We start from the raw sequence: 13,706 nt of genomic DNA on the forward strand, positions 1-13,706 counted from the left end.
AAAGAATAACATGCACTTAAAAACTATGGGGCAAGGGAAGAGCCATTTAAACATAATATATTCAAGATGAATTGGACCAAATATGTTAAAAACTGTTGTCTATGAGCTTAGACTGAAAATCCTTTATATCTCCTCATCAATAGTTCTTTAGTTAAGTGCCATTTGTTCTATCTATTTTCTCAAATCTCTGCCCTGATGCCTTAACCAATGAATCTTAACATAAAACCAAAGGAAATATAACATGTTATAACTGCACAGATTCTTGCCATTTACTGTTTCTGTTTTCTTATATTATATTTATTCCATTTTGTGTGACTTTCTGTAGTGCATTTGACTCGTCAAATGATTTAATACAGTATGATTTTCACAAAAACATTGACACACTCTACAAAAAATCCCATCATTTTGCAAAGTAAACTGAGTCTTAGGAATACAGCCATCTAGAATGCCCGCTACTTTCAACATTTGTTGATTCGAGGACTTCCAAGCAGTTTCTAAGCTTCTTAATCTTTTTATCCGTTTCAAATGACTACATTTTATAATATGTATCTTTACACTGCGTACACGTTCTTCTACACGTTGATTACACAGAGAGCAGATCACTTCACCGGAATTAATCAAGAAATATTTTCTATTGATTTGAAGTGGTGCAGAAAAATATTTCCACATATCGTTTAATCTGACTGTGTGTTCCATTACTTCTAACTGATAACTTTTGTCCACAATAGCAACACTATCAGCAAGTGAGCAGGGAACAGTAGCACACACAGAAGCAGGTGTTGTACTTACAGAGCTATTATTTGAAACATCAGGCTTTTTAGCACAGCTGTTTTTCTTGGGAGCTTGTTTCCGTTGATGCCTTTTCCCATTCACATGCTCATACACTACCTTGTAATTGGCAAGTTCACGATCACACAACACGCATTTCAATTTCCGATTCTCGTACCTTATCACACCATAAAGTTCATGTCCTGGACTAAACAGTTCCACTGACCTCTGAACAGGTACACAATCTTTTTCATATCTTATAGGAGAATGAGCTCTTTTCTCTACCTCATTACAACTGTTTGCTCTCCTTTCCATCAACATATCAGATTCCTTATCACAAGCAGTGAAAGGAACAGGTGGTTCTTTATTGTTGAAAGGTCTTTCTGCCTGGTAAGAGAAAGAAGTGGCACAGCCAACTTCTCTTTCCAGTCCTCTGTGAGTATCATGATCTTTACTAAGAAGTTTGCCAATGTCTTCATATTTCTCTTGATCTCTAGTCTCACTTTTGGAATTTTGCAATGGAAGACACATTTCGTTATTTTTTGTCTGAGTAATTGTATCAATGGGTTTAAAATATGTATTAATCCTCACAAACCTATCTGCCACAGATGCACTTTCCTCATCACCATCAAAACAAACAGTCACTCTATTATCTCTAGTATCAAGTGATGCCTGAGATGTAGGATTCTCACTATTACTAATGGGGAAAACAGGTAAATCTTCAACTTCACTGCAATCTTGTACTTCTGTTTTTATACTTTCCATCCTGTGTGTGTCAGTCTTCTGCACCTGGGTATGTCTTGTTTCTTCAGTTTCTTTTGATACAAAATTCTCTGAGGAATACTTAGTGCTACTGGATAATGGTACTTCTGTTTTTATACTTTTGGTCTCAGGTCTGCCTACCATGGACTCATCAGATGTTTTTCTTTTCCTACCTCTTTCAGACACAACGGCCTCACTTCCTAGTTCATGTGACGACACAGTTACATATTCAACTCTAAGTCCAACAAGTTCTTCATTCAACTTGTTCAGCATTATATTAACATGCACTAATTTTTGATATATTTTGGGTCTTGTATTCTTTTTCTCAAGGTATGGCAGTAAGGCTTGATAGTTCCTCATGCAGCATGTGAAAGTATCATTCATCAAGTTGACTAATTCAGCCACTGATGAATCTATTTCTTCTGTTGTTTTCCCATGATCCATTTTTTCAAACCATATAAGTTAACTTGCCCTGAACTCTGCAGAAGCCAGATCCTGAAACAAGAGAATGATTTTTCAGATACATGATTCACTAAGACAGTGCAAGTTCACTCGCAGAACTGTGATCCATTTAATGAAATATTATATAATGACACCACTGATATGAAATCAAAAGAAATTTGTACACACTAGTTTCTCTAAATATAAAAGTGTAGATGCAGTGGCTCTGCAAACTGATATCGTCTTAACAATATTCAGCATATAAATGTGAAAGTGTGTTAGAAGTTGCATAATATCGCAAAAACGTTACTACGTTTTGTTAAAATCTTCGCTCATTCGCTCACAGATGGGGTACTGCAAGAATGACTGTCTATCATCTGTGCATAGTACAGTTCATATCATTTCATATTCATGACCTGTAAGTTCAAAGGGGGTCTGGAAAAACACTCTTGAACTACTCAAAATAAAACATATTTTGCAAGAAATGTTATGAGGGGTAATTATAATAATTACTGAAGCAACTGGCAATTCACATTACTTAATTTTCTAAACATTCTCAAATGGAATCATTAAAATACTGGCAATATCTCTTGATCTGTTCTGTACAGACCAATAATCACATCAGATTCCACAACCTTCAAAGCAGGCTGCACAAGCATTGAATAAGTAGATATGGTACACCCTATGACAAGCGGAACATGTGAGTGGAGTGAGGATTTCTTGGGAGGGAGGACACAGTATGTTATCTCGGGCATGGAGTGTTTAACAGATGTAGTAGTAACTCTAGGTGTGTACCTGAAAAGTGTATTGGAATCCTTGTTGTTCATGTTGTATATTACCTTGCAGGTAGTATTAATGGCAAACTTGGACTTTTGATAGATGACTCAGTTACCTACAATGAAGAACTGACTGAAAGAAAGCTGCACAAATATGTCTACATCTACATCTGCACTTTGCAGTCCATCATGCAATACATGGCTGAGGATATGCCCCACTATACCAGTTATTGGGGTTTCTTCCCGTTCCATTCACATACAGAGTGTGGGAAGAATGATTGACTGAATGCCTCTGTGCATGTGGTAATTATTCTAATCTTATTCTCATGACCCCTTAGTGACTGATATGTAGGGAATTGTAGCATATTCCTAGAGTAGCCATTCAAAGCCTTGAAACTTTGTTAATGGACTTTCTCGTGACAATTTATGCCTGTCTTCAAGAGTCTTCCAGTTCAGTTCTTGCAGTATCTCTGTGACACTCTCCCATAGAATAAACAAACCTGTGACCATTCATGCTGCTCTTGCCTGTATACATTCAATATACCATTTTAGTCCTGTTTGTACGGGTCCCACACACTTGAGCAATATTCTAGGATGGGTCTCCTTCACAGACTGATGCACTTCCCCAGCATTCTACCAATAAACCGAAGTCTACCACATGTTTTACCCACGACTGAGCCTATGTGATAATTCCATTTCATATCCCTATAGAGTATTACACTCAGGTATTTCTATGAGTTGGCTGATTCCAACAGTGATATTATAATTATAGGGTACTATGTTTTCCATTTTGTGAAGTGCACAATTTTACGTTTTTAAACATTTAAAACAAGTTGCCAATCTTTGCACCACTTTGAAATCTTGTCAAGATCTGACTGAATAATTACGCAGCTTCTTTCAGATAGTACTTCATTACAGATAACTGCATCATCTGCAAAAAACCTAATGTTACTATTAATATTGTCTAAAAGGTCATTAATAAATAACATGAATAGCAAGGGTCCCAACACACTTCCCTGGGTTATATCCGAAGTTACTTCTACATATGACAATTACTCCATCAAAGATTACATGCTGTGTACTCCCTAGTAAAACGTCCTCAATCCAGTCACAAATTTTTCTTGATATCTCATATGATCAAATTTTTGACAATAACCATAGATGTGGTGCTGAGTCACTTGCTTTTCAGAAATCAAGAAATACTGCATCCACCTGTCTGCTTTGATCCAAAGCTTTCAGTATGCCATGTGAAAAAAGTGCAAGTTGGGTTTCACACGGTCGAAGTTTTCAATATCCGTGCTGGTTGGCATTGAGGAGGCCACTGTGTTCAAGATACCTCATTAAGTTTGAGCACAAAACATGTTCTAAGATTCTACAACTAATTGATGTAAAGTGTATTGGATGGTAGTTTTGTGGAACACTTCTACTGGCCTTCTTGTAGACAAGTGTGACCTGTGCTTTTTTCCAAGAACTAGGCACAGTTTTTTGTTCATGGGATCTATGACAGATTATAGTTACAAGAGGGGCAAAACCAACCACAAATTCAGTACAGAATCTGACAGGCATTCCATAGGGGCCTAGAGCTTTGTTCAATTTTAACGATTTGAGTTATTTCTCAACACCACTGACACTAATACTGATTTCACTCATCTTTTCAGTGGTATGAGGACTAGATTGGGGCAATTCTCCTGGGTTTTCCTTTGTGAAGTTCAGCATTTCAGCTTTTGCTGTGCTGCCCTCAATTCAGTTCCTGTCTCATTCACTAGGGACTGATACTAACGTTGGTGCCACTACAGCCTTTACATACATTTCCCTTAATACCTAGCAGAAAGACACTCCCTTATCACACCTTTGTTGGCAAAAAAGAACATTCAGGATACTCTGGACCACTTAATCTGTAGGGTATAACTGGTTTAGAAAACTAAGGACATTCAGGACAGACAGATGAGGAATTTAGCAGTTGCAACACATTTCATCTGCACCAATGCCCTCACGATCATGTATTGATTCTGTATCAAATACAGTGAATTCTTGAGACAATCCGATCTAGAGGACATAATTGGGGAAAACAACAGAGCAACCAAAAGAATCCCCCTGTTTAAATCCATTCATTAATACAGCTATATAGTTGAGGTGCTTCTCCCACATCGCACTAAATCTAATATTACGCTGGACCTTTGCAATAACTAGGGTGGCAGCCAGTTCCGACCCTGGATTTGGGTCTATCCCCCTGTTTGAATCCATTCATTAATACAGCTATATAGTTGAGGTGCTTCTCCCACATCGCACTAAATCTAATATTACACTGGACCTCTGCAATAACTAGGGTGGCAGCCAGTTCCGACCCTGGATTTGGGTCTATACTTGCACCACGCCAAGAGACTCCAGCAAATGCCTCATACAGATTCCAAACGGCCTTGTTGCTTGTGGGCACTAAGAGAAAAGGTGTTCTATAGCTTGACAAGCAACACTACAGTTGCTAGTGAACTGGCAGCAGTGAGGAACATATGAGCTTGAAATGCCATGATGAGATGTCACCAAAAGGCAAGCGGCAGTTCTCCAGCTTCAGCAGGGAGACTGGGTATGGAGCTGCTCTGGTAAGCACCCATGGTTAGCTGATTTCTCCCCTCCCCTCTCCTGTAGAGGATAATGTCAGGTAGTCTTCAGATAAGATGATCTCGCAGATCCATAGACTGTGCACCATAGTCTAGCAACAGTCTCATGAAAGCCATAAAACTGCAGCAGATGCACCCTGCCCATTCTGCAAGAACTATGGCCAAGGCATTTTAACATAATATTTGCTTTCTGGGTCCTTGCCTTTGGATTTGTTAAGATGTGGAAAGCACTACAGTTTGCAATAAAAAATTAGGCCCAGAAACCTCAATTAATGGTCTTTCAAATGTTAGGTAAATTAAAAATATTATGGAAATGATTAAAATCCAACACACACACACACACTTATCTGCAGAAAATAAAAAAAAAACATCTTTACAGTCCACTCCTCCAACCTCTTCACTTTAAACTTTGACTGATAAGTCAATACTGCAAAGCTGGAGGAGGAACAGAAAACTGCAAGATCACCCGTAAGTCAGGAGCATCACACAGGACTCCTTACCGTAGATATTATACTATTAATGGTTATAGAAAGAGGGTGATACTTAAAACACTTTCCTGGGAGACTATTCTATTGTATGCCTTGTTGATGTCAAAAAATATCCCTAGACAATGCTGTTCACTTAGAAAAGCTGCCAAAAGCCGGTCAGGTTGTCAACAGTAGATCAACATCTTCTGGGTGGCTAAGGAGGAGTCTGGTCCCTAGCATCCAGACTTGGTGACAGTTGACCACTCCCTCCAATGTCTTCCTTACACAGCTCATCAAGGCAACAACCAGTACTCTGCTGGAACATATACAGTCCTTTCCTGGTTTGAGGAGAGGTGTCAAAATTCCTTCATTCCACAAGCTGGGAAACTTGTCCTGTCTGCCACATCAAATTACAAATTACGAGGTGTGTCTGAAAAATAAGGCCTCCAGTTTTCTTTTTTCTTTTTCAAATAGAAAACCCGTTTATTGACTATGAATGTTACGTTTATGGATAGGCTGGACTTTTAGCAACTACCTGACATAATCACCTGTGCTATCAATACACTTTTGCATGTACTGTGCCATTTATCATACTCATACCTTTGTCATAGATCTCTCTCGACACATTCCACATGTAGTGCTCGACCTCATTTACCAACTTGTCTCTGCTACACGTGACTCAGCACAATGCTACGTAATCTATCTTCAAGATCCATAAAACATGTCATTCTAATCACTGCACTATCATGTTCTGTCTATACAGACACTCTGTGTATTCCATGGAATAGGTAGAACTGCTATGAGTATAGAATTTTTCCTCTCATGTGGCATTTGGTAAGCTACTTTACAACCATAACACAAAATTTACATAGTACATTGTGTGAACAGCTGTGAGAACCCGAATCTATACAAAAAGTATTATATTATACCTAAATATACCTTAGTCCCACTAATCTATGAACTCTTGAAAGCTGGCTATGTAAAAATGATGAGGAAACAATGATCCAACAATAAATCTAGTTGGGATTCAGTCAGGTGCTCACATAGTTCAAAATTTTACTGCTTGGACACAGCTTGATCATCATATTGTGGAACAGGAAGAGAGATAACTGAACACTATAGGTTTTCAAGGTAGAGCAGAAATGTATATTTGCAGTATTATGTAACACATTTTTAGGAAAAGTCTTACTGAATTGAAATGTTTACTAACAAATACACAACATTCAGTTGAGACTAATAATAGTTCGATTACTGTCTCATGCTCTGTCACTGACAATTTGATTGTATATTATTATATTTGGCTTTTGTACAAAACAGATTTTGGATTTTATGCCATTATCAAGTACAATGATTAAAGTTGTTATGCCGTTATTAAGTCATGTCTGTTAAGGCAATCCAAAGCGGATAGTAGGTACTTGATAATGTCATGACAGCTGAATCTGGATAGTACAAAAGATAAATATAATACTGCACAGTCAAATGGTGGCTTCCTCTTTTAAAAAGTATTGCATGGCAGTGGCTCAAGTTTATTAGACACTGTGTACTAGTATGGATTGGGGAAGTCAGCAGTGCCCTTTTCAAATGAACCATTCCAGCATTTTTATTAAAACATGGCATATAAAACAATGAAAAACTCAAAACTAGATGGCTCCTTAGGGAACTGAACCATGGTCTTTTTGAATTAAAGTCCAGTTTGCTAACCATTGTGTCACCTTGCTTGGTGAGACTGGTCTGTTCCAAGAACAACAGTTAAGGTATCCATAAATCCACCACACAATTCTGCCTGAACTCACATGCTCCTAATCTTCTTAGATATAGTAATTCATGGAGCATTTCTTGATTTGCAGAGTGACAGTTTCTTAATGTCAAATAACAGAGTATTGTAATGAAAATTCTCCCATGAGAAAACAATGTCACACAACACTATCATGCTTTTGAATATTGCTCTTGTACAAGTTGCTGTTCAAGATGTGGAGAATTCTAGTACCATAGTACCTTTCACCATCTATATGTGAAATCAAGCAGTACAGTCTATTCCATGAAATATGTCAATATTTAGATCATCATTTTGTGCTGGGAAATCTGCATAATTTTACAATTAAATGCGCAGCACTGGAACACGTTAAAAAAATTAAGCTTCTGTAACAAATAGGAGTGCTGTAGAGACACACACTCCAGATGACAGAATGTGTGTGCGCGCGCGCGCGTGTACCTTATGGGCACTCAACATCAAGGTCATCAATGCCCTTAAACTTATCAAAACAAACGAATGTGGAGATAAACTCAGTTTTGCACATTCTTGCACTCATAGTGAGCACACAGTCATTCCATCTTACATGCACGAAAACAAATTAGAAAGAGGAAAAGTACCTATACATGAAATTAAAACACGGAAGAACAAAAAGAAAAACACAGGGAAGTGTGACTGGCTGACCACTTACAAAATACTTAGGTGAGCCAGTCACGCTATTAACAAATTAAAAACACCTCCATAAATTCTTATCAAAAATATTGGACAATTCACAAAACTTTAACACCTGAATCGCATTCATTTGAACATTACTGAAAATGGACTGCAGATCCATTGGCAAATCCGCTGCGGCCCACTGATTTGAAAATAAATCACAGTCCAATTAAATGTGGCACACCGTGATCTGCACGCCACAAGCATTACACATTGGAGGGTTCTCTTGCTGGAGTAAGAATCCATGCGTCATACGGCTGTGGTCTATGCAAATATGAGTAAGGAGAAACTCATCCCATTGATGTGACTGGAAGGAAGTACGCCATGGCTTGAGTTGTATACTTTATGATACGGAGCTTGTTGTCAGTCACTTGCAGCCACTTGTCCTCCCATCGACACGACTTTGTACCTCAACAGGGAGGTGACAGTACGAAGGGGGATAGCACAATGAAATACCTGAGGATCATGGCATGCCTCCTTGGCTGCTAGATCCGCCCTTTCGATCCTTGCAATACTAATGTGCCCTGGTACCCAGCAGAAAGACACCTTCTTCCCCAGTCGTCGTAGTTGGAGGAGAGCATCCTGGATATTCTGGGCTACTTTATCTGCTGGGTATAAATGTTGGAGAGAGTGAAGGGCACTAAGGGAATTGAAACAGACAACATATTCAGCACTGGAAGAACATTGCATCTGCTTCAGTACCTGTAAGACCACATGTAATTCTGCATAAAAGACCATAAATTCTGGAGTCATTCCGATCTTGAGTGCACGATCCGGGAAAACAACAGAGCAATCAACGGTGTCCCCCTGCTTAGACCCATCTGTAAACACAGCTACATAGTTGTGGTGCTCAAATAAAATGTCAGAAAATAGGGAATTAAAATCGGAAGCAGAAGTGCGATCTTTCCTGGACTGTACTAAATCTGAAACGACGCTGTGCCTCTGCAGTAACAAGGATGGCAGATGGTTAAAACCTTGGATTTGGGGTTGTACTTGTTCCACACCCAGTGACTCCAACACACGCTGCATACAGATCCCGAATGGCACTGTGGCCCATGGACAGTTGCAAAAAAGGCTTTCCAGAGATGGATGAGCAACAGAATGGTATGTGGGTGAAAGTCGGGGTTGCAAGGAACTTATATGTCTCCTGCACCATAAGGAGCTGTCGCTGGATGGTGAGTGGCAGTTCCCCAACCTCAGCGCAGAGACTGGCTAAGGGACTGCTTCTATAAGCACCTGTGCCCATCTGAATCCCCTTATGGTGGACAGCATCTTCGAATAAGAATGCCTCACTGATTCATACACTCCGCACTCATAGTCCAGCCACGAATGCAAGAAAGCCCTATAAAACTGGAGCAGACATGCCCTGTGTGCTCCCCAAGACCTGTGGCTAAGGTGCTTGATTATGTTCAGTGCCTTGAGGGTTCTGGCTTTCAGGTCTCTCAGATGTGGCAACCATGACAATTCTGAGTCAAAAATTAGGCCCCGGAACCTCACTGAGTTTCTAAAGTGTAGGACGGTGTCCCTCATATGCAAGTCAGGCAATTTAAAAAGATGATGAGAATCATTCAAATGAACACACGCACACACTTCTCTGCAGAAAACTGAAACCCTGTCTTTGCAGTCCACTCCTATAACCTGAGTGATGTAAGCTGCAACTGACAGCTCACTGTTGCAACACTGGTGGAGGAACAGAAAACAGCAAAATCGTCCACAAATAATGAGCACTGTACAGGACTCCTTATCATAGGCATGGTACTGTTTATGGCTATGGCAAAGAGGGTAACACTTAAAACACTGCCCTCAGACACACCGTTCTCCTGCTCAAATTGATTTGACAGCATGTTACCAACTTGGGCCCCAAAAACAGCTGGGACAGGAAAGACTGTACAAAGATGGGGAGGTGGCCACAAAGCTCCGTTGATGCAGCTGTGCGAGAATACAGTGTCTCCAAGTAGTCTCGTACACCTTACTGATATCAAAGAATATGCCGATGCAGCAATACTGACTAAGGAAAGTCTGTTGAATAGCCACCTCTAGCAGAGTCAGGTTGTCGTCAGTGGACTGAAACCTTCGGAATCCACATTGAGAGCAGCTAAGGAATTGCCTGGTCACTAACAACCAGACCAGACGACAATCAACCATTCACTTTAGGGTATTTCCTACACACCTCGTTAAGGTGAAACTCCGATAATTACTGGGACATGTTCAGTCCTTTCCTGGTCTGAGGAGAGGTATCAGAATTGCCTCTCTTCATGAGTTGGTGAAGTTACCTGTCTGTCATATGAGATTAAAGCATTTGAGGAGGATTTCCTTTGATGCCACTGGCAAATGTTGAAGCACGCAGTACTGGATTTGGTCGTGACCAGGTGCAGTATCACAAGTCTCATACAGAACTGACTCCAGCTCCCACATGGAGAAAGGATAGTTGTACATCTCAGAATTTATGGATCTGACGTCCAATTTTCCCCTCTCTACAGTCCCACAGTAGCGATGAAATGCCAGATCCTGGTTGGCAATAGTTTTAGCAAAATGCTCAGCCAGTGCCTTAGAGATGTGGCTGGATGTTGTTTGGATACACCCATTTCAGTACTGCTGCTATTCATAAACAGCTGTATTTACTGGAAATCTTCCAGATGGCTTCCCATACTTTAGTAGATATGGAATGGTTGATGGATTCCAGGAACATTTGCCATAACCTTTCCTTACTCTCTCTAATGACGAGTCAAGCCTTGGTGCTCGCAACTCGAAAGACCCTGAGATTGTGTCCACCAAGGCACATGTCGACTCCTTAGATGACCGGAAGACTTGTAGGATGGATAAGTCAGTGGCATGGTGGATCACTCGTGTGATGTGGTCCACCCATCCTTGGACACTATTGTGGTGTTCAAACACAGCCAGCTAGCTGAACAGCATCTGGTTATCCCTGCTGACCATCCATTTTGGCGGCTTGTCTTCAGGTTGTGATCCATCCAGTACGTGAATACATAAAGACTATTCACCGAGAGCTGGGACGAAACATAAACAGTGTCACATGAGCGACTACGCTCATTTCCAGAGAAAGCATTCGGTGTTCACGTGATACGTAGGGGTGTGGAAAATCCTTGGCGCACGCTTTGCAGCTGGCAGCGTTCGGCTGGTTGCCGAGCTGTCATAGCGGACTGTGAGAAACCTGGGAAAAAATATACGAAAATAAATTTAACAATAATGTTAAACTGAGTTCATTCTGTCGGAGCAGATTTATTTTCACTTAGGTTGCTAACAAAACGCTCCATTCAAACACAATTAATTGTTGATTTTAATAACAATACCAGTAATAATAATGATAAAGGATGAAACAAGGTTCACTCTGTCGACCTTGAACTGTTTTCATTGAGGTTTATAACAAACCGCTCCTCTCTCTCCTCTATAATGCAGTCTAATTTCCACATTTGAGTTTCCACTTTTTCTATGACATGGAGGATGCATTTGTTCCAATCCTCTGCAGTCACTGTTCTTACTGCTTCTTCTAGCAGTACTTTAACTTCCGGCATTTTGTATGTTTTGTTTTTCGCTACAACATAGCCTTTGCTTCTGGCCCACACTAACTCCATGGCGTTTAATTCACAGTGGGATGGAGGAATTCTGAGAACAGTTTTCCCTGCATTCTTCGCCATTTCATCTATTGTGTATTCGTTGTGTGCTGTTATGTGATTTTTAACTATATCTAAAAGTTCTTTCTTCAACATACTGTCTTCGAAATCGATGTTTTTAGATTTTAGCCACTCTGATATTTCACACTTATTGGGATTCGCATTGGGAACTTTTTCTTTTCTCTGAGAATGGTACGGAGCGTTATCAAGAACAATAACTGCATTTTCCTGAAGTCGAGGAAGAACATCTTGAAACCACTTCTCAAAGGTTTCGGCACACATCTCCTCATGATAATCTCCACTTTTCTTGGATTCGAAAGTCCACAAACATCCTTCAACGAACCCTGCTTTGCTGCCAATGCATGCGATAATCAAACATTTCCCTTTACCTGATGGGCCCTTGCTTCCGGTGGATAATCCGGACAGAAACGCTTGTTTTGAGGAATTTATAGTGTTATCTACCCAGACGTAACTTCAGGTATGTCCTGCGTTCACCCATGTCTCGTCCAAATAAAAAATGAGTCTGCCGTCATCTCTCAACCATTTGATGGTTCAAAGATAACGCCGCCTCCATAAAATGGTGTTATCCCCGTATATTAGAATGCTATCGCGCCCATGCCGGACATATTTAAAATTCATTTCTTTCAATAACTTATAAAATGTAGTTCTCCGAAAATTGCCCAGATCTGCATCTTCGTTCATGACTGTAAGGACTTTGTCAATTGTTGGCAATTCGTTATGAAAAAAAAATTCGTGTACTTTCCTTTGTATCGCATTTCTATCGAAGTCATCAACACTTTCAGAAAGTTCCTGTCATAATTTTCCTTTCTTGGGAGACTTCAAAGAGCATATGGCCTTGTACTCACTTATCACACGATACACTGAAGAACGTCCAACACCTGTAGCTGCAGCTGTTTTCGAAACAGTCACTCATCGACTGCTCTGGATGTAACACTTCCGTTTTATACACATTAAGCACCATGTGCTTCTCAGAAGAACTTAATGATTTCTTCTTTGCTCGCTTCTTTGGTGGACTCAGAACTAACACGTCGGCCTCGCTCGCTGAATCCATGGATGACATAATGAGGACAGCCGTATGTGATGCTAATGAAATAAGTGAATATAAAAAATAAGAAACCATGCGATGCTATTGGATGTGCACATAAACAGTGATCAGCATGACTACAAACACATATACTTACTCTAATAATCAACAACTAGTCTTTCAAGCATCCTTACAGGTGAACTTAAGATATCCTGAAACCGCCGCTGTACAACATCCACTAACAAGCTCACACCTGCAACTGAGACGGTCACACTGACTGAGCGCCGCACCTGCGAACCGCACAATGCATTGCTCATAAAGGACAAACGGTTGCACCCATCGCATTCAAACAAACTAGAAAATTAAATTCAAACCTTTATGAAACTTTTCTTTAGACCCCCACAAAAAAATTTAAAGGGGAAAAGTTGTCGCTTACTATGTTTCGGACGATGATATGGTAAAAGTTCTGCATCAGACGTGAGATTTTAATTTATTACTTCACTATTACTGACTCTATTGGGCAGAAAATTTGCAGACGTCATCAACTATAGTACTGAAGGCAATTATAAAATTATTTTGCTGTGCAACACACAGTTTAGGAGATATGGCGTGATAAATACAGAGTAACACGAAAAAACAACTTTTCCTGAAAGCTTAAATATTTCTCTTTTTCAGTGACAATAAATTTCAATATAATGTACAAAAAGATGTCGGAAGGTAGTTCTCGGATCACTTT

The 13,706-nt window shown here is 39.9% G+C and overlaps 1 protein-coding gene across 3 annotated transcripts in view; it reads right to left on the reverse strand.

Moving 5' to 3' along the window:
- Positions 1 to 259: 259 nt before the first annotated feature.
- Positions 260 to 13,706, reverse strand: part of LOC124783031 — a 39,505-nt gene continuing 26,058 nt past the window's right edge. For all 3 annotated transcript variants that reach the window (XM_047253992.1, XM_047253991.1, XM_047253993.1), the window contains one exon: positions 260 to 2,025. In XM_047253992.1, coding sequence (XP_047109948.1) covers positions 298 to 1,974 — 1,677 coding nt within the window. In that variant the 5' untranslated portion in view covers positions 1,975 to 2,025 and the 3' untranslated portion in view covers positions 260 to 297. The remainder of the gene's footprint in view (positions 2,026 to 13,706) is intronic.

Source organism: Schistocerca piceifrons, chromosome 1 (genome assembly GCF_021461385.2).
Source record: "Schistocerca piceifrons isolate TAMUIC-IGC-003096 chromosome 1, iqSchPice1.1, whole genome shotgun sequence".
Taxonomy (NCBI): Eukaryota; Metazoa; Arthropoda; class Insecta; order Orthoptera; family Acrididae; genus Schistocerca; species Schistocerca piceifrons.